This window comes from Athene cunicularia, assembly GCF_003259725.1.
Source record: "Athene cunicularia isolate RWA chromosome 1 unlocalized genomic scaffold, athCun1 chr1_part2, whole genome shotgun sequence".
Taxonomy (NCBI): Eukaryota; Metazoa; Chordata; class Aves; order Strigiformes; family Strigidae; genus Athene; species Athene cunicularia.
Genome location: NW_020799092.1, coordinates 64,732,755 through 64,758,679, shown reverse-complemented (window position 1 = coordinate 64,758,679; position 25,925 = coordinate 64,732,755). Strand labels below are relative to the sequence as shown.

The window sequence follows — 25,925 nt, the reverse complement described above, 5'->3', positions numbered from 1 at the left end:
TAATCTGAAAGTCTAAATGCAAAAATAGCATGTTTTAAAAGCCACCTTCCACAGAAAGGACTTCTGCATTCAAACCAAAACCAGCAAAGAGTGAAATCAGAGAATAGATAGCAGTAATGTTAGTTATTTCCAATAATACAAAATTGCATGCCCTACAGAAAATGATTTATCTGTGTACTGGAGAACTGATTTACACCCTTTGTGCACCACCCTGGAACTTCCATTGCATTCATAATGATGTCAGCTAAACATAATTCATGATGTATACCAGAAGCCAACATCTGATCTTGGACTACAACTACTTTAATGTGTCTATTTTTTTAATTTATCAAAGGTGAGTGAAAGTGGCAGTGAAAAAATGGCTCGGATTGTAAATGCCAAGAATTTTATTTTTTTTTTTTAGTGTAGTGCTTACTGCAAAAGGCCACAAAATTATATGTGTCGTACTCCAGTATGAAATCACCATTGGCTTCCATGCTGCTCTACCTTGATGGCAATTAGGCTTTCCCTATAGGGACATCAGAGATGTATTGAAAATACATAGTGAGAAGAAATGTGTGGAAGTACATCAGTGACCATTGTGACATCGATCGTATTTCTGGTAAAAGTGAAAATGCACTGACAAAATGTCACAGCCATACTACGCCAATACTAATAAGCAGGAGTACTTTAAATGTAGTCTGTTGAATAGACACTACTGAAATGTAAACTTGCAAGTGTAAAGTGTTAAGGAAAATGTTGTGGGTTTTTTAGATGCTTTTAAGCAGGACTGTAAGAACCTAAGAATGACCATATGGGTTAGGCACCATGGTCTGTCTCCTCTTCTATCCTGTCTTCAGCAGCACTCATAGGTTGGTGCTTGGGAGTGAAAACAGGAAAAACATACATAGTTTTTTCCAGTACAACTCTTCCAGCTTTTTCCAGATTAGTAGTTTTCCTGGGCCTGATGTTATCTGTCATGTTAGCAGCTCTCAATTAAACTTTCTTCTGCATACTTTCCCTGTCTTCTCTTGAATCCATCCACAACATTACAAGGTGTTCCACAGGTCTGCTTGTGTTGAGAACCACATACTTTTGTTTCCCTAGAGCATGACTGCTGCTAGCTGCATTTGATATTCACAAGTTCTTGTACTGGAAGAGATAAGGAATAGCTGGTCTCTATCTACTTCGCCCAAGTCACCATGATTTGTCAATAGCCTTCATACCCACAAATTTTCCCTCTCTTAGGCTGAAAATCCTTACTCCTTAGAAATACTGTCTTTCATGACAACAATGATCCCTGTTTGGTGTTTATATTAATATGTTTTTTTCCAAAATATTAGGCAAAATTATCCAGGCTAATAACCACAAAATAAGTAAACTTTGCCTTTTATAATCCCCTATATAATTTGTCATGATATTTTCTTTCTCTCTCTTTTTTTTTTTTTCTTTCCAGGTTCTCTATAAATTGATGGAGTAGGAGGATTGATGCTGTAACAGAAATTGCTTTTAAAAAACTACTGATATTTGCCTAGTTGCTTTTTGCATGATAAGTGGTACTGTATGTTTCATTATTGCTAGGGATTACTGACTACTCTGCCTTGAAATAAACCAGCAGTGTTTGAGCCTATAGGCTAATGGCAAGAAATGCACATCATAAAGCTATCAATCAACAGAGTACTTACTTTGTAACTTATGCTAGAGGTATTCTGGTAACTGACCTAGGAATTCAGTACACTTCTATTCTGACATCACCTTACTTGTACAACTTTCCTGAGAGGACCTTATATACTGAGCTCCATAGTTCAGAGCTCAGTAAGCTTTCTATCTTTAGCATTGTTTCAGTTTGCCTTCTGCTTCCCATTTTAAGATGTGAAACCTCAGTTGTCTTCCTGTAATTCAGCTGAATGGTTAAGAGCTGTGTACCATACTGGAAGGAATTTGAGTCTCCTGTAGTTTCTTGTCTGAAAATATGAATTAGGATTGTCTCTCTAAAGTTTTGTTTGTTTGTTTGTTTATTTGTTTGGGTTGGGTTTCGTTTTTTGTTTGTTGGTTTGGTTTTTTTTTTTACATTAAAGTGCTCTTCTAAATAATAGGAATATGTGCAAGGCATATAAAGGCAGGGAAGTTATTTTCCATTATTTTCCAAGTTGTCTTCTATTGTTAGTTAGTTCACTGATGTACAAAATTACACATTTCCCTCTGTGTTACATTTCAATGCTGTGCTTTTGCAGTGGGTATTTTAGATAGTGTCTATTGGATGTCAACACTGTATCACTGTTATTAAAGCAGTGTGGAAAATTGATTATTTTTTTTAAATGGTTGGAATGTGAATAAAACACAGTTTGTGACCCCTTTATAAATATAAGCCAAACAGAAGATTTTTTTATGAGTGTTACGTTTATGTATATTTTATAAGTAAGTGCTGCTTTCTACTAGCAAGATTTCCCTTGGATTCTGTATTTCGAAAGAGAATTGTAACATTCTCTTGTGCAGAATTCTGTTTTGGCACATGTCTAACAGCAGTAGATGTTAGATACTGTCTATTACCCTGCCTCTGCCAACAACTACAAACGGAATGTTTGCATCTGCTTTGAGCCATGCACCAAATTGGAAACAGTTGTCGTGCTTATATTGTGCCTGCACAATTGACTGATGACAACTACCCTTCAGAGTATATGAAGTTTTTTATGCCTAAGTGTTTTTACTGCAGAGCTGGGAACTTAAGAAAATCCTGTGAGCAAATCTTGGATAACTTGAAGTTAGGAATAATAGGGTAGTGAGAAGAATTGAGAAGATGATAGTAATTTGTCTGAAGCCAGAAAACAACTTTTCAGAACTAGATTCATCCTTTCACCTTGACTGTTTTCAACGTTTAAGAAGGTCTGTAGTTGCTGATTTTTATTTTAATTTCCTTTGTAATTACTATAAATGCAGCAATCATTACTACACTTTCCCATGACATTTTCAAATGACTTTCTGGTACCTCCTCCTTCTTTCCTGTAAAAAGGTTTTCTGTGCTTTACATGTGGCTTTGTGGTACTATGCTCAGTAATTTTCTACCAAAAAAAGAATTATACTTAGTACTGGTACATTTTTCTCACATAAATTCTATTAGTTTAACCAAACCAATAAGAAAAAGAGCAATTAATTTTTCTTGAAAATTGAAATGCAGTTGAGACATATTTACTTTTCTTTAAAAAATATATTACAGTTCATGTATCTGTAACCAGAGACAATAAGGTTAAAACAGATTTTGAGTCAAATTAATGGTAATGCTTTTTGTCAGAAATTATATTATTTGCAATCAAAATATGATCTTTAAAACAAATTATGATTTTATTAATTTATTTCAAAATTAAACTACTAAATTAAGTAAATTATCTGGTTATCATATATGTATTCAGTCGGTACTTAATCCGGCTTGGTTTTAAACTTGACATTTTTGTGAAGAAAACTCTTTATCTATCTATCTATCTATCTATCTATCTATCTATCTATAAAATTCTGAAATACTTCAAGATATGCAGTCATAGTTAACTTGTGTGTTGGCTTCTGTGATTGCTCTTTTAAGTCTAAATAAAGCCATTCTACAGCATCAGTCATTTTAAAGTTGTCATCCATAAGCAGGAATACTTACTGCTTCTTGTAAATGAGATCATAACTAAGTGAGAAGTTGGTTTAATGAGATATTTTTAAAAGGGAGAAACATCTAAATTTCAAGGTTTTGAATGGAGCTGCTTTAGGAATAGTAGTTTAATGTGTTGCTATGGTGTATTTTTTCACAGAAAAGGAAGGTACCTATGACTGTGGCCATATGTATCAGAAATATTTGATAAACTGGAAATTTATCAAATATTTGCTCTTTGGAAAACAAATGTCATATATGAAATGCCACATATGTTCTAACAAATTTTGAATGTATATGCTTGCAAATATTAAATTGAAATTGTTGGACTTAAAACCTCATCAGTGTGAACAGTTATACTGACTAATGAGAATGGTGAATAACCATCTGCAGATAAACTATATGTTGACAGCTAATTGTCCTAAGTTGTGGGCTTGCTTTGTGGTTTGCTGGAGTTCACAACAGAATATACAGATTCTAACATGGATACTACTGAAGAACTTAGTTTAGTAGGCAATGCAACTTAACATCATTGAGAAAGCCATATAGTTTCTCTAAAAATGTAAACGTGAAAGCAGTACATATTTCACCAGAAACACTGTTTGGAATTTATTGCACAAGCCTTATTAAGAACCTTTCTTTGTATATCTGCTTTTTTAGAATTTATTCATTTCCTTTGTTCAAACAGAACCAAAAGTTCTGCTTACAGGACTTCGTTTAGTTTTGTAGTGGTTTGTTTTCATTTTTCAGTGAAATTTCCACTGTAAAGTAAATTTTCTTTAATTACTGTTATATGTTTTTTTCCTAATGCAAGAGATTTTCAGTAACACTGGCTAGTGGTGCTGCGTACAGCATAAATGGTGGCTTTGCAAAAAGAGAGTGAGCAGGGGTAGCATCTCACTGTCAGCAAGAGACAGTACCAGAGCCGGTGGAATACATGAGGTTAGCGTGGTAGAAGGTGCCTGGACACTGCTCAGCTGAGCTCCTTGGTCCTTAACAGATGACTGGAATCCCTGAGAATCTGGAGAAAATCTATGGTTACAGACAGTCCATACCCAATTACACCAATGAAAGCAACCACTTATATGAACTCTGATTACTGTATCATGTAGAATTTGGCAGTGGTAGAGGCACGTAGGATAAGTTTTTTGAGAAAAGAATTTCTCACTTAGAAATTGGCCCTAAATTATTGCCAGTGGATTCCCTCTCTAGAACTCATTGTGTCATAAAAATTGTAATAAAAAGTAAGTACTGTCACAGACACAGTGTGTACATAAACCATCCGTAAGAGTGGGCATTGGAAACACTGAAACAGAAATAATACATTTACAAGCTATGTAAAGCCATCACAGCCAAGAAGGTAATAACCCAGTATAGGGCTTAGTTTAGTATTCTCTACCACCAGAGAGAATGCTGCATAAAATGTAGAAAAGATACATGGATGTCTGGTGAATTTTGAACTTGGAAATTAAGAAAATAAGATACAGATATGTGGAAGTCCCAAAGGAAAGTTCTGTCTATTTTGCTATTGTCAGGAGAGTTGTGGGCAGAGTTGGCAGTAGGGATCTGAGGGCAGCAGAGGGAGAGAGGCTTCTTGCTGGGGAAAAGATGACACTGAGAGGAGAGGGGATCTATGAAATCTTTTATGACCCTGGTAGCTGACATACGTAAAACCGCAAATGTACATGCTTGGGGTTTGGAGAAGCGTTGGTATGATGTGTTTTGTGCCTGCCCATTTTGCCTAATGCCCGTTATGTTTCAATAATTCACCACTGAGCTCAATTTTAAATCAATTGCTTCAAGGTAGGGTGCATTGGTCATTATAGGAACCAAAGGAAGTTAAGAAAAGTAATTTCTTCCACTAAAACTTTTTTTTTTTTTTTTTTTGTCTTGCGGAGTTCTGCTGCAATTGCATGCATTCATTTGGCAGGCCTTCATTCTTGTTTTGTTTGTGCAGCGCAGAATAATGGTAGCAACATTTCATTAAGAGGCAGCCATGCTAAAAACTAATAAAAGCTTTACTATTCTTTATGGCTGCTCTACACATTTAACTCTCCTTTGGTGTATATAACTTCTTTTCTGTCATGACCTGACTGTTTATAATTGTATGCAACCCTTGTAAGTAAGCTTTTTATTGCTTTTGCTACTAGTTTGATGTCAGGATAGATATGTACCAGTGTATATGTAACTTGTATATTTGGTTTGTGTATAGTTATTTATAGTAATGGATTCATTTTAAGAATCTATTCACATGGTGTTCAATGAGAGTGTATTTCAGGAACAGGTATGAATTTATTTGTGGAAAAGGTTTGGTCTGTGTTTTTTAAGCCTTACATAGTAGTCTTCTGAAATAATAGCTGCTACAGGGGTGCACAGCACTTGCATGCAGATATCTTTTTAGTGTGAGGTGTTAGGAGGCAATAATTTGATGTACAGTAACCATAGAAAGACTTTTTTTAAGACTCTATTTCTAATGTCTTCTGTAAAGAAGCTTAGCAGAGTGACTTTTCTATTTGTATCCTCCTTCTGCAGGAGACTCCTGAGAGTGTATGAAGGCTTAGACATACACACAGAGGAATAGTTAATGATGTCTTCTCCTTCCGTTTCTATGTGGTCGTACATAAAACTGTTCATATCTCTTGCAACTCTTCCAGTAATGAAGGCATATCTGTCCAAGAACAGGGGTTTGCTACTTACACTGAAAAGCTGAGAATCCCTGTCAGGCTAGATGCATTCAGTTTTACCTCAAGCATCTCTATCTGAAGAGGTTCAAATAGTGGCCTTTTCTTCAGGAAAAGACTTTCTGTAGCATGACAGTAACTTTTCCATTTAAATTAGTTAATTGAACTAATACTGTGAGCAAGCAAACAAACAAAACAGTGTTAGTAGATTAAAGTGTAGTATTTTGGTTTATTTTTTTTTTAATAGCTAAGTCAATTTATGTTTTTTACAAAGATACATCAACAGCAAAGCATATGATGCTCAATTACAACTTGGAAATATAGTGAAAAGAAACAGGGATTCCCAAAATCCATTGTGCTTGCCCCAAAATAAACAGATAAACCATAACATTTATAGAACTGTAGTAATTTGGCATATAAATTTGCTTGGCCAACTTGTCACACTTAAGCCTCCTGTTCTATAGTGTAATGACAAATTACACCACCATTTTATAAATTAAAACATCAAATTTTTGCCCTTTTTTTTTTTTCCTAAACATGGGAAGAAAATGGCAGTGCCTGAGAATTTTTATATATATGCATATGCATCTTTCAGCTTCTGTGCATTAGCCTGATTCTATGATAATTTTATTTTAGGTTGGAGAAAATTTCCAGAGGCTTAGATGCTCTGTTTTCTTCATATTGTTTTAGTAATAAAAGAGGATGGATATTTTACTTGCAGAGTGTTCTTTCCATGTAGGAATATTGTGATGGAATTTGTGTTGTTGATTATCTGCTATTTATTGCAGTCTGTGGTGAGAGACTGTCAGTCTGGATTTTCTGAAACAATTCAAATCCAGCAGAATACTTAGTATTTGTTTATATAAGAAAGCTAAAGGCATCCATAGAGTGGTCACTGTAAATATAGGTATGTGCTAACTTTCAGTCATTTGACTTGACAGAAAAGTGGAGCAGTGATGGAAGCCTACCTATCTTCACAGTCACTATTCCACATTACATTGTTCTGCAAATTTGTTCTTAAAATAAAGAAAATATTCCATGGTTTTGCTTTGCCTCACGTGCCTTAAGTGAATTTGAAAGCTTTTCCAAATGAACCTCCACAGAATTTATTCACCATAGTTCAGATCTAAATTTCTCCTCTTTCTCTGAGTGCATCTGTTCCTTTTCTTCTCCACAGTTTTCAACATAAAGTTATCACCACAAGGTGGAGTTCTGAACTTTCCAGCATGAACAATCTCCTCATGATATCAACAGGGAGTAAACATAATTTCTTCCTATCTATTATACTTCAGTTACATCCGAAATTTTCAGGAGTGTTTATAGGTATAAACATTCAACAAAAGAAGGCGAGTAACTTTGGCACTATTTCTATGGTCAAGACAGAGTCTTAATGCAGAGTTAGTGCTGGTTTTAAACTTGGACTTTTTAATCTATTCTTGTCATGTACATGCATAGTTGACCCAAAAGAAAAAAGAAAAAAAAAAAAAAAAAAAAAAAAAAAAAAAAAAAAAAAGGAAAAAGAGGTAGTAGTATTTCAGTCTGAGAGCATTTTTTTTTTTTTTTCCATTTTCTTCTATTCACTAAGAGCCACGGTCCTGCAGCACATCAAAGATGTTGCTGCAGATGATCTTAGTAGTACTTAGAGGAGTACTTTTCTGTCACATAGACACTGAAAGTTTGTGGAAGGAAAAATCTACACTTATCACCTATATAAACAATGAATTTTTATAGTGTGAGATTTGGTATAGTTGGCTGTTTAAAGGAATTCAGTTATGCATGCTCCGTTGTTGAGCTGCGATGATTTCTTGCTTTGCAGTTCTGACAGGATTTTCAAACACATAGATTTAACAATCACAGAGTTTAAAAAAAAAAAAAAAAATTCTTTAAAAACAGTGCTTTATAAAATTATCAGTGTTTCTAGTTCATTGTAAATGACTATTTTACATATGTGTAACTCAGATCTCAGTTTGTATAGTTTAACTTGTGTCTTTTAAACACGTGTCTCTAGAGTCTGAAAACGAATGCAGCGCTCTGCTTGTTTCATAAGGTAATTAACTGCTGGAGTTAATTCGAGGAGTTCCAGTCCGTGGCAGGTTGTGGTGCTGAAAGGACAGCTCATGGCAGCACTACGGAGCATTGCTTCTACCAGAACCTGTGGGCAAGGCGTACAGAAAGGATTAGAAAATAATCATTATATAGAAATGATCAGTTAAAAGCTTTAAGAGTGTATTTATCATAAATCTTATTGATTATACACAATTATTTGTAGTGTTCTTCCTTACTCTACATACTCTGAGGTGATGCAAATCTATATAGGAGGGCTGTGATGAATGAAGTTCTTCCTTTAAATGTTTCTGCTTTAATGCTTAGGAGAGGAAGCAAACTAAGATATTGGGCATTATTTTGTTTTGTTTATCTCTTTTTTTCTTTAGTTTATTGCATTAATTTATAGCGTGGTGTGATATTGTCCCCCAGCTTCCCTACAAATCCCTTGATTTGGGATGTCATGCAATATGATTTTACTCAGCAGTGATGAAAAGTTCAAACTATTAAGCTTTAATTGAACAAAATAAACCCAGCAGAAATTTAAAGATGCAATTCACACTGTGCTCTAATTTTCCTTAACCCGTTTACTCAGTCATTAGAAATTTAGTCTCTGATATTTTGAGCAAACTTTGAAAATCCTAATGATCTTCTCACTTTTCATATGCCGTACATATGTTCCTCAGTGGCTTTAAAATGTTGCCTTAAACATCCAGTTTTAGCAACAATCACTGTTACCTGCCGTAGTTCAGACTTTTACAGTGGTTTGAAAATCTCTGTTTCTTAGACATTTATGTAGGTGTCATTTTCATACTGGGCATATCACATAAAGACTATATAAGGTTTTGGAGCAAGAACATGTTATCCACTTAGCTTATTGCCAGGATTCATGTGGAGTTGACTGCAGTATCATTTCTGAAGCCCATGGACAAAATGTCTTTGCCATGATGACCTGGAGGCAGATACATGTGTTAACTAGTATTGCGTGCTCCTGTTAGGCTGAACAATGCCACTTCTGTCACCCTCTTCTGTTAGGAGCAGTTTCCTATGTCTGAAATAAGAGCAAGACCCCATGTAAAAGTGTTATTTGTTGGAACCAAGTCCTTCTGGCTGTCATTCGTAGCTTGACATTAAGTAGTCATGATTATTGGCTGAAGTTACTTCTCCAGAAATATGTGAATGCATCACTAACTCCAAGGAAGCAACCTCTTCCTAATTTGCAGACAGCTATAGCCATCACTTCCTCTTTTCACTAAGATGTAGATCAAGGACAGTACTGATCCCAGTCACAATTGAACTGGAATGGTGTTTTATGGTCTTCTCTCATTTAGTATTGATCCAGTGTCAATTGCAAATATTTAATAATATAGATAAAAGGTTCTGTTTGATTAGTGCCATTACCTGACTGCAAGGAATGTACTGTTGTCTGTCATGTGATTTGAGACATTGGATGTTATGAATCTAAATTGTTCATTCTCACCATGTTGCATACAAGATATTTATTAAATTCCTAAACACAAGCCATTTTAGAACAAACAAATTTTACACTAGTAGAGGCAGGATCAGAAACAGGTAAATTAAGATGGTCCTGCAACTTCTGTTTTACTACCCAAAGTATACTATATACATACCTGCCGTAACTAAATATATTCTGTTCTATAACAATAGTCTAGGCTTGCATAGTCTAGGCTTTAAAATGTTTATTTTTCTAGTGTAACTAGGACAGAAAGGTCTCACAATCTTCATCACATTTCTCAAATGGTCTCACAGTAGGTTTGGGAGCAGGTAGGCACCAGACTTTTTTAAATTGTCTTTTTCTTTCAGAAGATTTTATTCCAGTGTAGCCATTCCAAGAAGCTCCCTACCATTGTATGTCACTTGCATTTCTATGAAAATTCTTATCTGCACATACTGAACCTTTTCATGCAACCACAAAAGTCAAGATTATAAAACTAGACCTATACAGCGAAGATAATTCAAATACAAGGAATGCAAATTTAACTGAGAAAGTAGATGACCAGCCCAATAACATAATTTTGTAGTATTCTTATTTCTAACTTTTTCTGGTTCTCAGATTGAGTTGTAGGCTTAACTTCTCCTTTTGAATATATTTGAATTTCTTTAGAATATCTTTTAATTTACCAAAGCCCATCATCATATAATTAAAATAGGGTGAACTACAGTAAAACTTAATTTAAATATATGCTATGTGCAGGTTTAATAGAACTTATTTGGTTTCAATTACTGTTATGTTGTAGCTTTTATTGCAACTGGAGTAACATGAAGAGGATCATGTTACTGCATTATGTCTTTATCCTACTTGGCTTCAATTTGAATTATTTGCTGGTCCACACACACTGTGGTGCAGATGGAAAACTGGATCATAATAGTTTAGTGTGTACGCTTAGCACTTGAATACATAGAGATACATAGTTCTATGCCTTCTGGGTTCCAGTTGGGTTCCAATCTTGTGACTGAATTACTCACTGATTTCCTTGGGGTGTATCTGACAAGACATAGTAGCAGCATCTTCATGGAAACAGCTGGATAGATGTTGTGTTCCTGAAATTACCACCGGTTATTTTGTTATGGTACTTCTTCATGTGCACTGAACTATGTCATTATGCATATATTACTGCACATGAGTATGAGCATAATTATGACTCTTTAACCTCTGTCAGTGCAATTATTTTTTTAATTCACTGAAATTAATACTAGATGTGATATGAGGTATCCTTCCTTTCAAGAAAGACTCAACAATTTGACTTGCATAAAGTTTTGCTATGAACTTTGATTACTTCCATTTTGGTTAAGTTTCACCTAAATTATTAAGACCAGACTAAAGACAATGGGTTTGTATTGAAATATAAGAAATTCCATTTAAACATAAGAAAAAAAATATTTTTTTTTAACTGTAAAGGTGATTGAACATTGGAACGGGTTGTTCGTCAAGGGTGTGGTGATCCACATCCCGACAGAGAAACAGTCCTGAGTGACTTGCTCTGACAGGGAGATTTGACTAGATTATCTCCAGAGTTTTCTTCTAACCTTAACTATTCTGTGATTCTATGAATCTATGAAATTAGAGGAAATAATCTGTGTTTCCTAGTGAAATGAGGCTACATGAGGCAGTCTCATGATTTTACTTTGAGCTTCTGTGTAATAGCTACCAGTGATTCACCTGATTTTTCTCATTCATTGGGCCCTTGTTTTCTGAGTGGAAGTCAGAAAGACTGTGCTTTCCCACAGTCAACCACAGACACAGAACAATCCAAACCAATACAAAACAAAACCAATAAAAAAACACCCCACAGATAGATTTCTGACTGTTTTTTAGAGTTCATTTGCCAGATTGGAGATTATTAATGCGGACAATGAAAGTGAGACCTTTCACAAGAGAGAATGAATTTGCTTTTCTTGTGACATTCTCTAAGATCTTACCTCTATATGTGGTTGACAGTTTTTTAGCTCCTGGTAAAAGTAGCAGAATGCTGCTCATGGCCAAATGTCAAGTAATGTTTTATGGGTTTTTTGTTTACTGAGTCATCATAATTCCCTTTGCTGGTTCTGTTCATGGTGGTTGTCCATTTTAAGTGAAGCAATCCATTTTAACTGATACAATTCTAAGGCTACTTCACTGATATGATCTCGCTTTGAGGAATGACAGGTGCTATTGTCTAAATCATCACAACCAGCTGGCACTTCGACAGCTCGCCTAACTCCATATGTTCATATTTAACAGCTTAACTTTCAGTTTCCTGTATGGGATTCCTGTGACTTTCTTCATTAGTGTTTGGCCAAGCACTCCACAAAGTTTGCAGCAGAGGGCCCTTGCTATCACCTTGTCAGTGGGCTCTCTGGCACCAACTTTTATCTTCAGTAGTCTTTCTTTCCAGATTTTCTGAAAAGCATCCTGCAGGTTCCTCTGCATTCTAGACAAACGTTCATTTTCTCCTTGAGTGAGGACTTTGCTCCATGTGTGCACTTCTGGACTTGCCAAATGGTGCTTTTAAAAAAATTAATCCTTTATACAGTAACTTCTAAACTGCACATAAATATAGCCATTCTTATAAGCTGCACTCCAGTGATTATGAATTGATTGTATAAGAAACCATACTCCTTCTTAGTGTCAGCTATGCAGGCTGCCATGCCACGTAGTAAAAAATACACTTGTTGATATTATTATAGCTTTTGTACAGTTTCAGATAACTGAATAGTTTCTCCCAATCAGCTGTATATCTCTGGGGACAAAATAGGATGAAGAATACAGTAACCTGTTTTAACCAGATAACATGGTCTGATCTCATTTTTGCAAAGCAGTCCCAGGAGGGATTATAACTGAAGGAGAGTGCTCCAAATTTAAAGTCTTCCTTTTTTCCTTCATTAGAAACATTTCCTCCACCCTTGTTTGACTGTTTAAACACTGCATACCACCTGTAACTAGGTACTATCATTCTTTTATTTGAGTGCAGTTCCAGTTATCTCCATCCAGTCCCTTTTTCAACAGTCTCAAAAGAAATGAAAGGAGACAAAGTGATGGTACAGGATACCAGTGTGTTGTCTTTCATGTGGCATTTGTTTGGCTTTTATGAAACAGCTTGATCTATACTCCATATAAAATTAGAGTATGGTTTTTCGCATGTGCAAATGTATGGAGGTAGCTTACAGGAATATGAAAAACCTTGCCCTGGAATTGGGAGAATTAGAGATAATGAAAAGCTGTTCCTGCAGCCTGAGTACCTAAGATCTTTAATAGCAAGAGTCTCTGTTTCTCTAATCTGATAATTTTGCTAATGTACAGTCTATCTTAATAATTTTTCTATTACTCAGTGGTAATAAAAATTATAATAAAAATTACCCAGAAGTGCCCAGTCATTGCAGTTTTCTATTCCGGTAGTGAAGGTATGATAGGAACTTAAATCACATTTATCTAAATTTGTATCTTTATGTAGTCTGATAGGGAACAGATATTTGACCCCTCGGAATAGGATGTTCCTTAACATGCTAAGGTTGCTAAAGGCAAACATCTCAGGAATTTCCAGTCCAACCACAGATGTGTCACTTTAAAAGTATATAGAAAGGACAGAGGAAGGGATGAAAGGATGGGTGAAGAAACAGAGAAGGATAGAAAGGGAGAGATAGAGCTGATGGGGGAGGGAGATTGAAATTTTTAAGAAGAGGAAAGAAAGGGAGAGTTAAGAAAGAAAGAAAAGTGCTGTTGCTGGAACTTCAGGAGTGACGTTCAGAAGACACTAGTTACCTTGTCTTTTGTCTCTGCCAATGAATTCCAAAGTTATACTTCACTTTGTTGCAAAATATTGTATTTTTTGAATCATTATTCACTTTGTGATCTACTACACCTTCATACCTTTTTCCGTTATTTATGTGGTTGTCCTCTATTTTCTCTATTTTAGTTGCTTAGCACTTGAGGAAAAATGTAACGCCTGTGATTCCCCCCTGCCAAAATGAAAGACAAGTTGCTGTGTTTCTGATTCAGAAGAATCCTGTTATCATTTGATCAGATTTCTGAATTCATTAAAGTTAATCTAAATGACTGCAATCCCATATATATTTTTTTAAAATCATATATCTGGATGATTATAACATTAAATTTATAAGCCAAATTATTTTTTTCTGATATTCAGGGGTAAATACACTTACTGCAGTTGTCCATCCAGATTTGACCTCATTAAAACTGAAAATACTATTATGTCTTATTACAGAAATAGTTTATTCAATTTTTTTTTTTTTTTTTTTTTTTTTCCTCAAAACCAGACTTCTCTGTATAATGTAACACTTTACGTTATCAGAAGGAAAATATTTTGGTATCAAAATCATGTTCTGGGTATGATGCCTCCTGTTCTAAATGTGATGATCAGGGAATTCTCTTTCACTGCTCTCATATATCAGATCCAGTTATGGCCCATATAACTGTCATTGTTTCAGTAACCTGCAGATTTGTTGCTGTAATGAAGCTTCCCGATAAACAAAGTTATTTTTATTTATTAAGTCAGTGGTTGGATCTACAGATGAACAGAAAGGCTTATTGTGTAAAGACCTGAGGTTATATGTAACATATTTTGAAATGCTGTATATGGACAGGAGAATATAGTCATGGTTACAGCAGTGGGCAGGAAATCACAGTTTTGAGTCTTGGCTGTGCCACAGACTTTCTGTGTGACTTTGGACAAGCTACTCTTTGTGCATTAGCTAATAATACTATCTCTATCTCCCAGGGGTGTTGTGAGAATACATTCATTAATGTTTGTAAGGCGCTTGGATGCTATAACGAAGGGGCCATGTAAGCACTTAGAGAAACAATCCATTTTTGCAACAATGTGCATCTCCCTGACTAAGATGTTTTTTGCTGGAAGTTTTTCATGGATGCTTGTTATGAATAAATCTACTTTATAATGATACAGTGAGGTTAAACTGACTTTTGGAGTGCAGTTTCACTTTAGCATTCAGAACAGGTGTAAACAGTCATAAGTTTGAAAGCTGTTCCCAAGGAAAGAGAATAGAATTTTTATAGTCAGACATTTGAATAGAAAAGAAACCTCTCCTGATTCATCTAGTTCAAAACATGGAGGATTATTTACATCTGTATCTGTCTCGCAAATAGTTTATTCTATTTTAAGCACTTCTCATTACATTGTCTAAACTACCTCCTCAGGCAAGTCATTCCATTGCCTAATTGCCTTTAAAGTTAAACAGTTTGCTCAAATGTCTACCGTATTTTTTCCTTGTGGATATAAGCTGCTCTTTCAATCTGTCCTTTCTTTCTGAAATAACCTTCACTCATACGTGTTCAGTTCAGAAACACAACACAGTTATAGCAGGTTAACAAGGTATTGCTTTAGAGCTGATGGGAGGTAAATTGGTAAGCCACTGTAATTTCATTTGATAATTTGCCTGGCTGAGTGCTGTACAGTATTAAAATCTGAATATGGGGCTCAGAGCATTAGCACCAAGGAGAAGGAAAAGAGTATCCAATATTCCCAAGGCCTTTGTGAGGACTTGTTGGTGGGAACAGGTGCTGCAAAAGAGTTCATAAAGGGTTTGGTTTTGTTATGGCTTGTTTTGGTTTAATTTGTAGAAACTAGTGGCAGCAGACTGAGTATGGAATAAGGGATTTGGAAAAGTGTGAGCAGTCCCCAAGGACAGTGAAGAGAGCTCTGCAGTTTTGGAGGTTTGGGAAACAAGATACCTGTTGTTCATTCATATAAAAACTTTAATTTGGGGGCTGAGTTCAGCCAAATTTCTCAGAGAGATAGAAGCATCAAATATGAGTTTGAAAAGGTTTATGACTGTAGGTGAACATTAGGAGACAGAGACCCTACAAATATCTCAATGGTGGGAACAGATACTATGTCCTCTCCTACCATATTAAATGTAGAGAATCAACACGGTCTTAAAAGATATACAACTGTAGGAAATCAAAGCCTGCAGTCAATTACAACATGTAAACATTCAGAACAGGCCTCATTTGTTCTGTGGTTCATAGGATTACTTGTTATTAATTTGCAGTTTGCTATGAAGTCCATCCCTCCACTCTTGTTTAAGTATGTACTGAATAGGAGTGCTTTTAATAAAGTTCCCATATGACTGACAGTGGAAATGCTTCTCAAGATGATGGCTTCTCAAAATTAATATTGTTTTTAAGCTGTGGTTAGACTTCCCTCACAATGCAGGAGAAGAGAGCTTTGTTTTGTTTTGCTTTCCCTCTCTATGAGTAATAGGGATTGACTGGGGTTGATACTGTCCTCTCTTATACACATGTATAACATATACTACTCTGGACAGCAGAACTGAAAATGAAATCAAGAAGTAAATTACACAGCTGCAGCATTGTACAAACTTACTATAAAAGGAGCCATGAGCATCAGCTCCTAACCTTAACTTGGATTCTCACCCACCAGGCTGCTCCCAACCTCATGTATTGTATCCTGTTATCTGGGTTTAGCTAAAGACTCAGTACAGCCATCTTTTCTTACAGTTTGTCAGAAAATGCAAGACTTCTATTAGGAGATTCTTAATCAGAACTCCTCCTTTTGTAATATATCTTCTTGCAGGGTTTAATAAAAAGCATCAATAAAGGAAAGGAAGCATCAGTAACAATTGTTAATGAAACATTATTTTCTCTCACTTGTTTTATACTGTAACAACTTTTTTCAACTTTCAGTTTATTCAAATTTCTGTTTATTAGGCATTATTTAAGTCAAATCCTTCATTATTATTAAAAATTTCCTGTATGAATATATTTTCATGATGGTCTACTGCAATGGCAATAAATTCTCTACTAAAATATTTGAGAAAAAATATAACTCAAAGGATTGTTTTTATCTTCTTAAAAAATATGAAATATTTTACATTTTGCATCAAAATAATCCTTTTTGATACACTGTACGCATCACACAGACACACAGACACAGACACAGACACAGACACACACACAGACACACACACACACACACATTAGGATTATAAAGATTAATGTAGTTAAAAAAAAAACCCCAAACCGTTTAGACAAACCAAAATATACCTCTTTGCAAAACTCAGTTCCAGCAGCCGATTAAAAAAGGTGAGCATTCACAAACAGTGGAAATTTCAAATTTCTGTTACAAAATTTTTGTCCTATGTTGTGTCTGTCAAAAGGAAGATAGATACACATCTTTGATGGTATATCTGGTAAAGGAAACAGTTAAACCTACTCAAACGATTACAGTTGCATTGCTGTGTTCTAATGACTGCCTTTTTGAGGATGTTTTTCTCTATGAGAAGAAGCAGGGTGCATAATCTGGAAAGGGTAAGGCCTTTCTTGTAGGGCAATGTAAATTGCAGATATTTCTCACAGTAGGAGGTCATTGGTCATACACTGATTCTATTCACTTTGATAGGACAACATTATCGATAAACACCTTCATACCTATGGCATGTCTTTAGGACTGAGCCAGTTGCACATGTTTACATCAACAGAATTACTCCTCCCTTGCTGATCCCTCTGGCAATACTTAACATACAGTTAGATGTTATCTTGCTCATACTATCTGATATTTCAGTTTACTAAAGTACACACCTGCCTCTCATATCTCCTCTATATTATTCTGAAGTGATTATGAAAAAAAAGCCAACTTTTAAACCTAATGGTACATAATGGAAGAAAAGCCATTTGTTATGGGTAGGCAAAGAGAAGCAAACAATACAAAATGTGGGTGTCATTCAAAATAAATCTAAAACATCCTATTTAAACATAGCAATTATTCCAGTTTGTATACTGTCTTTTGCTAGTCCCTTGTTTCTAGAAGTAATTGTCATGTGTTTTGGGAGTTTGATTTGTTCTGGTTTTACAGAATTCCATTACTTTTCTTTGAAAGAAAAAGGATTTTTTTCTGGCATTGTTTCATCATAAAGGAAGAAAAAAACACCACAAAGCAAGCTGTTTGTGGATCCAACAATTGGTGGCATTAGATTTTAAGTTTTTATTTAACATGGTTTTACTATGAAGGCTATAACTAGATAAGTGCTATGTCCCATACTATATCTCCGTTATAGGAAAGATAGGAATACTTAACCTCTTTCAAAGAGAGGGGAGAGAGAGAAAGAGAGAGAGAGACTCTTTTAACAAGTTTCCGTTGTCTCAAATGCAGTTGGATGTGTTTGGTTAAATTATATCTGAAACGTTGCAAAAAACTCTTCTAAAATCAGTGAAGGTCAATTTTATAAATACTGTTCTCGTTCTCAGCATCTTAAAGTAGCTGTTACATACAGTAGGATGGTTGTAAGGGGAAACACCCAAGTCTTCAATTCTAAATTTTCAGGTTTTCCGGGCTGTTAGACCCCCTAATGTTGTAGTTTATTCTGTGTTCATTTCCTTTTGCATTTTCAGAAGTGATTTCAATTGAATCATTTATGGTTCTTCCATTCAGATTATAACAGCTATTTTGGAGCGGATAACCCTCAATGGCTGTATATGAGACATTGCCCGGGGTGCTTCCAAGATGCTTTTGAGATGGGTAAGGAAATTACTGAGTGTTGACACATTCTCAAAGCACTATGGCATGGACTGAGAGAGTATAAACTGTGTTACTGACCTATTATTCTGTGTATTATTTACAGAATAGACTATAATAGTTTCCTCTGAAATGTTAAACAAAATGAAATAAACTTTTTTTGTAAAAAAAGAAAAGGTAGCAAGTATTTTAAAAAAAGTAAATACAGTATCTAATCTGTATGTGGTAATTCATACATAAAAAACTTTAATTCATCATAACCCACTTCTGATGTGCCTACTTTTTCTATAGTAGCCATTCAATGTATAATATTATACTAATGTAATGTCATCATATTACCATTATATTAGTATACTAGTGAGGTGAACCATACTCAGATTTCTGCTGTGACTTTAGGGTCAAAGCTGACTTTCTGTGGGCATGGCTTAACCAATATACTAGTTTAAGACAAACTCACATTCAGGCTTTAATTCCCAGATCATCTCTTCTATCTATATATTACTTTATACACTCTTGTTCAGTCAGGAGAAGTTAGTTATCATGACTTATTTGCCCTTTTGGAGATAGACACAGGCAACTAAAAACATACAGGCTGGTTAACTTGAACCTGTGTGTGAAGGACAGTGTAGACATGAGGTGTTGGAGTGGGGCTTTCACTGAGTGAAGAAATCAGAAAAAGCTTTCTGTCTCTTGTTCAAAAGCCTGATGATGAGTATGATGACTGGGACAGTCCAGCACAGGCGTGGTGCTAAAACCTCCCAGGAGGTGGCACAAGGAGGGGTCCATGATCCACTTCACTCCTCTTTTTAAGGTTAAGCAATGTCCAGGGAGAGTGTATATTCTGCTGTAGAGAAGGATGCTCTGTCTCCTACAGTGTTTGTATAATGCTCTTTGTAATGTTTTATCCAGCTGAAATCCAGCTGAATCAGTACAACATCTCCAGGATTTTTACAGAAGTTAGTCCAGGCTGTGCAAAGTCACTAGCTTAAGTTACAACTTAAAAACATAATACTGGCCCATGTGCTGAGGCGGCTTTTTGTTAAATGCCAAAATCTTAGATGCTTCATTTCATATTGCAATTAAAGCTTTCCATTTTAAAACAACATAAGCATGCAGAAAACTGGTTCTAATAGAAACAGCACAATTCAAAACAAAACCAAAGACAATGTTTCCCTTTAAAAATACTCTTTTCAAAAAAAGTTTTATGGGAAGTTGCTATACAGTGGCTATTTCATTAACTGTAGTAAGCTATAGGCTGCCTGATATATCCGGTAAAAAGAAGAAATTAACTTCCCACAAAAAACAAAGAGACAAGCAAATAATAAATAGGTTGTGCATGCAAGGGAAGGTTATATTAATCTGCAGCTCCTGCCATTATCCCACCCCAGGTGTACATAGATGGGCCTCCAGTGTGTTAATTCCACAGAGTTCAGTAATAAATCTCAGATTAGCTTGCAGTAATCCATTTTTATCCTACTGAACAAAATTTTTCTCATACCCTTTAGTATTAGCTGGCCATATCTAATAGAAGCTGAGACTGGCTAATGTGTTTTTTTTTTTCTCTTTACTATCAAGTACTAGTGAACTATATTATACATGAATGGCTTGTAAAAGTATTGGTTTATATTTCAGAATGATAAATAAGTTTGTGTTCTAAGATTCAAGATTATAAATTTAAAAAAACATTTTCTCTTTTACTTATTTGAGATTTTTGAATGAAGTCCTGATGACAGACCCAGAAGGAAATATATAAAATTCTGGGCCTCCTTTAACATAACAGTCTGATGCAGGTGTAGATCTCTTGAAAACATGAGAGTTTGTGGGTTAAAAAAAGAGTGCCATAGTGGTAAACCCATTTTAATTTATACTTAAAATGTAATGATTGTTCATTTTGTGCATGTAACAATTTTCAACTGTTTATTTGAGGTTTTGGATAATTTTTAAAGCATCTGCATTTAACATTTGTCTGAAAAATACTTGTTTCCCCTCCACTAGCTTATTAGCAACATACTTCTGCCCTCAGTAATGCCACCCAGTGTGCTCAAATATTACAGAGACAGCCATTATCTCTTCCTCGTATGTTCAGAACCTGTCCTAGCTAACTGTGGAGGTGTCTGGTTTGTTCTGGATATGCTCCATTTTTGCTGCAGCTCCGTTTTCTATTTACTACAGTAAGAATTGTTAATAGAAAGAATTTAAAGTGTCCATTGTGGCCTGACTTCATCTCCTGATCATTTCTTCTGATATCCAGGTTTTGATGTGGAAAGTCAACAGCTATATAAATGTAAGGAAAGTTCTCTGGTTAAAGTTCAGCTATAGGTCAAAGACGTTACTGGTTAAGTTGCCAGTGAGCATGAGCATTGTATAGTAAAATTTACTCCTGTAGAATTTAGATTCTTTTTCCTTTTCCCCTCCACTAAGGTGGGAGGAAGCAACAAGACCCCCAAATGTATTAGCTTAAGTTGTCCATACAACAGTGCTGTTAGCCATTCTATAAAGGTTTGCTGTGACTTGAGTCTAGAGTCATGGCTTATTCAGCATGGCTTTCTCCATAGGTCTCAGTTTCAATTAAGGACTTACTCACTGAATGTTACAGCATTTTAGTTGTGGGCATTTAGGCTGGACGCTCAGGAATTGATGCTGGAAAATGTGGATCATAACTAAATTCTGGCAACTTCATGTGTTTAATTATCCTGGTTGTAACACAGATCCTTTTTCTGAAAAAGAAATAAAGAATTGTATTTTGAGAATGTTTTAAAAATACAGATGATCCTAAAATATATAAAAAGTAAATGAGGATAGGCCCTCTCAGTTTCACTGTGATTTTTCTGAATAGCCCTATAATCACTGGAACACTCAAGCCTATGATTTGCCCACCAGTCTTAACTGTTAGCTTCAATAATTGTATGCTGTCTCTGAATTATCATAAAATCAGAGAATCACGGAATGGTTTGGGTTGGAAGGGACCTTCAGAGATCATCCAGTTCAAGCCCGCTACCATGGGCATGGATATCCTTCACTAGATCAGGTTGCTGAAATCCCCGCCCAACCTGAGTTTGAACATTTCATTATCATTTTGAGGCAATAATCTTACAACTGCAGGCAGGTAGAAAGGCCCTTGAGACTTTGTAGACTCTCGCTTTGAGATTAGTAGTTCGCCTTCTGGATGTAAATTGCTACCTATTCACTTCTTGTGAATTTCTGAAAACAAGAATTGATGAAAGCTATAAATAAAGGGGAAAAAATTGGGAGTAGGAAAGGGTGGGCAGCCAGACACTGTAGTATTACAAGTTCTCCATTAAGAGACGTGTGGTTCTGTCAATTTAATACTGAGATTATTTTTCCCTCAAATATATAAAACTATCCATAGGCAGCCATAGCATATATAATCATATATCATAAAAATTAAATCACATAATTTAGATGTCTCTTTCTTCAGACATCAGAATATTTCTTCCTGAACAGGTTGAGTGTAAACTTGTACGACTCGCATAAAAAAAGTATCTGTACTCTCGAAGGCAAGAATGAGTTTCAGCACCGCAGGTTCTTCACACAGGATATGCTGCCCTGGCTCCCTCCTCATTGGCAGCTCATTCATTACAGCTCATGTATTTTCTCATATGCATACTGGCACTAGTTCCTTTGGATCTCTACTGGTTTCAAGTACCATCAGTGTAGGCACTGGATTTTTTAAGACTCTAAATTTTATAGTCCCAGATATGTTGGGGGTTTTCTGTGTAGAAAATTCCCCAGGTCATAACGCTGTCATTGTTCTCAGTAGGAAACCTTAATTGCAGAGATAGTTGGGTAAGAGTTGGATTAGCTGGCAGAGTGTTGTCTGGAAAATCTTTCAGCTGTGCAATGTTATCACTTCCCCTATGTCCCCCCGCCCCCACCCCTGAGGATTCCTAGCTTACTGCATTTGGTGAGATACATGTTTTCCCCAGCTACGGAGCTGTGAAGGGTTCCTCTGGGATATCTAAGTATAAATTCCTAAGTGTGTCTTCAGTTGCTAGGTTATTTTTAGTCAATGGGTGGTTACCAAGTCATCTATAATTGTGCTGTTAAATGTGTCAGAGCAGTTACTGCAAAGCTAGGTGCTCCCTGTAACAGGTTGAGTGTATAAGGTAAAATGAAAGAGGACAAAAGCAACATTTTGGAAGGGAGCTGTTCACAGGTTTGAATTTTATAAGGGGAGATTGCTTGATGAGCAGATATGAGGAAGATGATCCATGAGTACAACATGGATGGAAGAACATGGTAACATAGTTGTGCTATACTACCCATATATGTGACTCACATATTGTGTCATTTCAGATTTGTGTTTTGCAGGAATTTGCCAGTGGCTCAAGGGATCAGAGTGGTCTTACAGAACCTTTCACTTCTTAGGCAGCTCCTATACAGTCTTTGTCAGCAGTGGCCAAAAGCTATTATCAACTGGTGACTGCTATGTGGGAGAAAGCGCAATGAGTTCCCAATGGGCAACTGTCCACATGACATGAAATGTTGGCACAGTTCTTTCTCTATAAATAGAAAAGAGGAAAATCATACCTGAATAGAAAGTCAGTAAAACTGTAGGAAGGAGACAAGAACAGCAGAATAGTACAACTGGAAAGCCAAAGGAAACAAAATAACTTAAAAAGAAAACCCAAAACATTGACAGTTTTAAGTAGACATGATGCACTGTAGCAAGGAAACTGCACCTTGGTTATTCTAAATTATCTAGGCTGTACTATCCCTTTTATGAATTTGCCACTAGAAGAAAGAACAGGAAGGTGGGTTTGGTCTGTCAAAAAATTACTAGAGACATATTAACATATCACCTAATTAGGTAAGGGAAGTAAAAACAAGTGAAAATTTTAGGTGTTTGTGGAAGGAGGTGATCTTATAGACGTGTATTTGTCGTTCTTATGGTAGCTTCATCATGTCACAAACCACTGGTTAACAGAATCTCTTTAGAGATTAATTCATACTCCAGTGATGCTTACCCAGCATCAACTGAAGATCACTGATAAAATTTTGAGGACTACTGTAGTTGTGACCAGCCCTGTAGCAAATAAATGAGAGCTAGCCATTGGCAGGCAGAGAACAGAGGGGAAAAAAAGCTGCAAAAACTAATTGGTGGAAATATATCCATCTGTATTCATTGCTATGTATTCAATATAGCATGTATTTTGGTTAGATTCAAAATGGGAAAATATTTATAATGCCACTTCAGGCATATGTGAAGGATGAACTGGGTGAATTTCAACAAAATAAAATGTTAAACTTAGCATCAGGAGAAACATTCCAGCTGAGAGAACCACTGGGCTGGAATAATCACCTCAAGTGACTGGTGACAGACTATTGCCTGAGTAACTCAAAACTAACAAAAATGAAATCCAGTGGGCATTAGCAAAGGTTTGGTTTAGATAACCTAATAATAAATATCGTCTGCTCTTTTTTTTTTGTGATTCAAAGCCAGGAGAAGTTTCCAAATTCATTAGTGAAAATGGGCTAACGTCATCTCTTGTGCTCCTGCATTTAGATCTGCATTGGCCATACATAATTTCGGGGTTTATTGCATTAACAGGAATAAAATAATTATGCAAAAGGCGTTTGACACAACTGAAAATACTAGGGGCTTAGTTACAGGTATATGGAATACAATCTGAACATGATTGTCTTCCAGGAATTTTAGCATGTTTTTATTGTTAAAATATCTCAGTAGCAAAGAATAAATCTTCTGAAGTTTGGTAGAATCTTCTCACATAATTAAATGCAGAGTATAGATAATATTTTTAAATCTCTAGAATTGAGCCAAGGCTGCTGTCTTTGCCACAGAGTTCCAGGTTTAGTAATGCTGTAGAACTAGATTGAAGTTTTGGTAAAAAGAACAAATGAGTTGTATTTCCAAAAGAGAACGCACATTTGGAAATTATGCACTTCGGTTTTGTGCTGCTTTCTTATGAGAACTCAGAAGAATTTATATCTCATACATATTTGCTCTTGCTCCTTGATCATCAAGAAAATGCATTCCTCACTTCCACACTACTTTTTGCAGCTGCAACTGTCTTCTGTATTGGAAATTTCTTCCAACACCATCACCATCCTTTACCAGATTTCAGGTGCTGCACATCCCTCTTTTGTCATTAAAACACAACTGGGAGAGTTCCCGTGGAGTGGTTCCCTGGCACGAGCTGCTGCAGGACCACAGCCTTTTTTGCCTCTGTATTGCTGGAGATGTATGGGGTCAGAACTCTGGCAAAAATCTGAAAATTCACAGTGAGATACTTCTGTAAATAGCTCTTGGCCTAAGAAGCTTAAAAGTTGCTTGATGGTTGTTAGTCCATTAGTTGGGGATGCAAGTCTTAAAAGTCTGAAAGATAAGGGAGAATTTTTGTCAGTCGAATTTATTCAGGAAAGTCTCCCAGAGAAGTCTACACTGGTAACTTGAGTTATCTTTAATATCTTACAAATCTTTTTCCAGGTGACAAGAAGTTGAAGAGGGATATTTCTGATAGGACTCACCCTATTTGAAAGGTCCAAAGCTATTTAGAAAACACAAAAAACACAGTGAACCTTATTTAGTGCGGCAAGCGGCGTTGCCAGGTACCTCTGTCCTCTCAAATGGGAAGTCTTCTGGAATCCCTTGTTGCTATGAGACTAAATATCTCTGTACACTGTGAGCACTGAACTAGATTTTGCTCCTACTTACACTAGTGTGCATGTAGAGTGACTCCCCTGTGGCCGGGAAGCACAGTGCCGCATTCTGATGCCTTGCTTATGAAGGGCTCTGATCCAGAGCCCAGAGAAGCCCAGGAGTGTTTGTCTAATTCAGAAGCTCAAAGAAGTAAGAGAAGTTTAAAATGGGAGAAGGGCTATCATCTTGCACCTCAAAAGGAGCAAGCAGTTTGGAGATTTTGACCCACTGACAGTGGGTCTTCACATGCTTTTAGTCAAAAAGGAAAGTAATGTGTAAAATTATTCACAGGATTTCTCTTCAAATTTAACATGTTCAAACAGAAAGATACATATTGCTTATCCTGGACTACATAAACTCTTGTTTGACACACTTTTAAGATCCACATCTGTGGAGTTAAAAGCTGCCATGTCAGGGTTTTGGGGTTTTTTTGTGTTTGCTTAAGTACAAATTGTGTGAATTTTCTTTAGCTACTTGACATCTTTTTTCTTTCACCCAGAAGACAAATAAACAAACAAAACCGAACTTGAACTGCACCCAAGCATGGCCAATTTCGCACCAAAGTGTACATTTCAGAATGAAAGATTTACAGTGGAATATTTCTAGTGTAGCTATGACATTGCTTTAACATTGCATTGCTGTAATCTTCAAATATAGTAAATTAAATAAATGGGTTTATAGGTACTTGTGTGAAGTTTAAAATTCAAAAGATAGTTGTTATTAATGTTTCTCTGTGCTACCAGTGAAAAAAAAAGAGAAAGCACAGGGAAGAATTTAACATGCATCATCAACAACAAGGGGGATGTTTGCCCAGTGAAAATACTGGTCTTTTATTAATCTGTCCTTCCAAGCAATTGGAAACCCTTCCTTTTGGCTTTTTTTTTTTTTTTTTTTTTTTTTTT

General features: G+C 35.9%; 1 protein-coding gene across 5 annotated transcripts in view; it reads left to right on the top strand.

Moving 5' to 3' along the window:
• Window positions 1-25,925, top strand: part of FAM19A5 (family with sequence similarity 19 member A5, C-C motif chemokine like) — a 448,788-nt gene that overhangs the window by 93,907 nt on the left and 328,956 nt on the right. For 3 of the 5 annotated variants that reach the window (XR_003400409.1, XR_003400408.1, XM_026868390.1), the window contains exon 2: window positions 18,258-18,344. The exons of the other annotated variants lie outside the window; for them this stretch is intronic. Coding sequence is in view for 1 of the 3 variants with exons in the window: in XM_026868390.1 (XP_026724191.1) it covers window positions 18,258-18,344 (87 nt within the window). In the remaining 2 variants the exon portion in view is untranslated. The remainder of the gene's footprint in view (window positions 1-18,257; window positions 18,345-25,925) is intronic. 5 annotated transcript variants of the gene reach the window in all.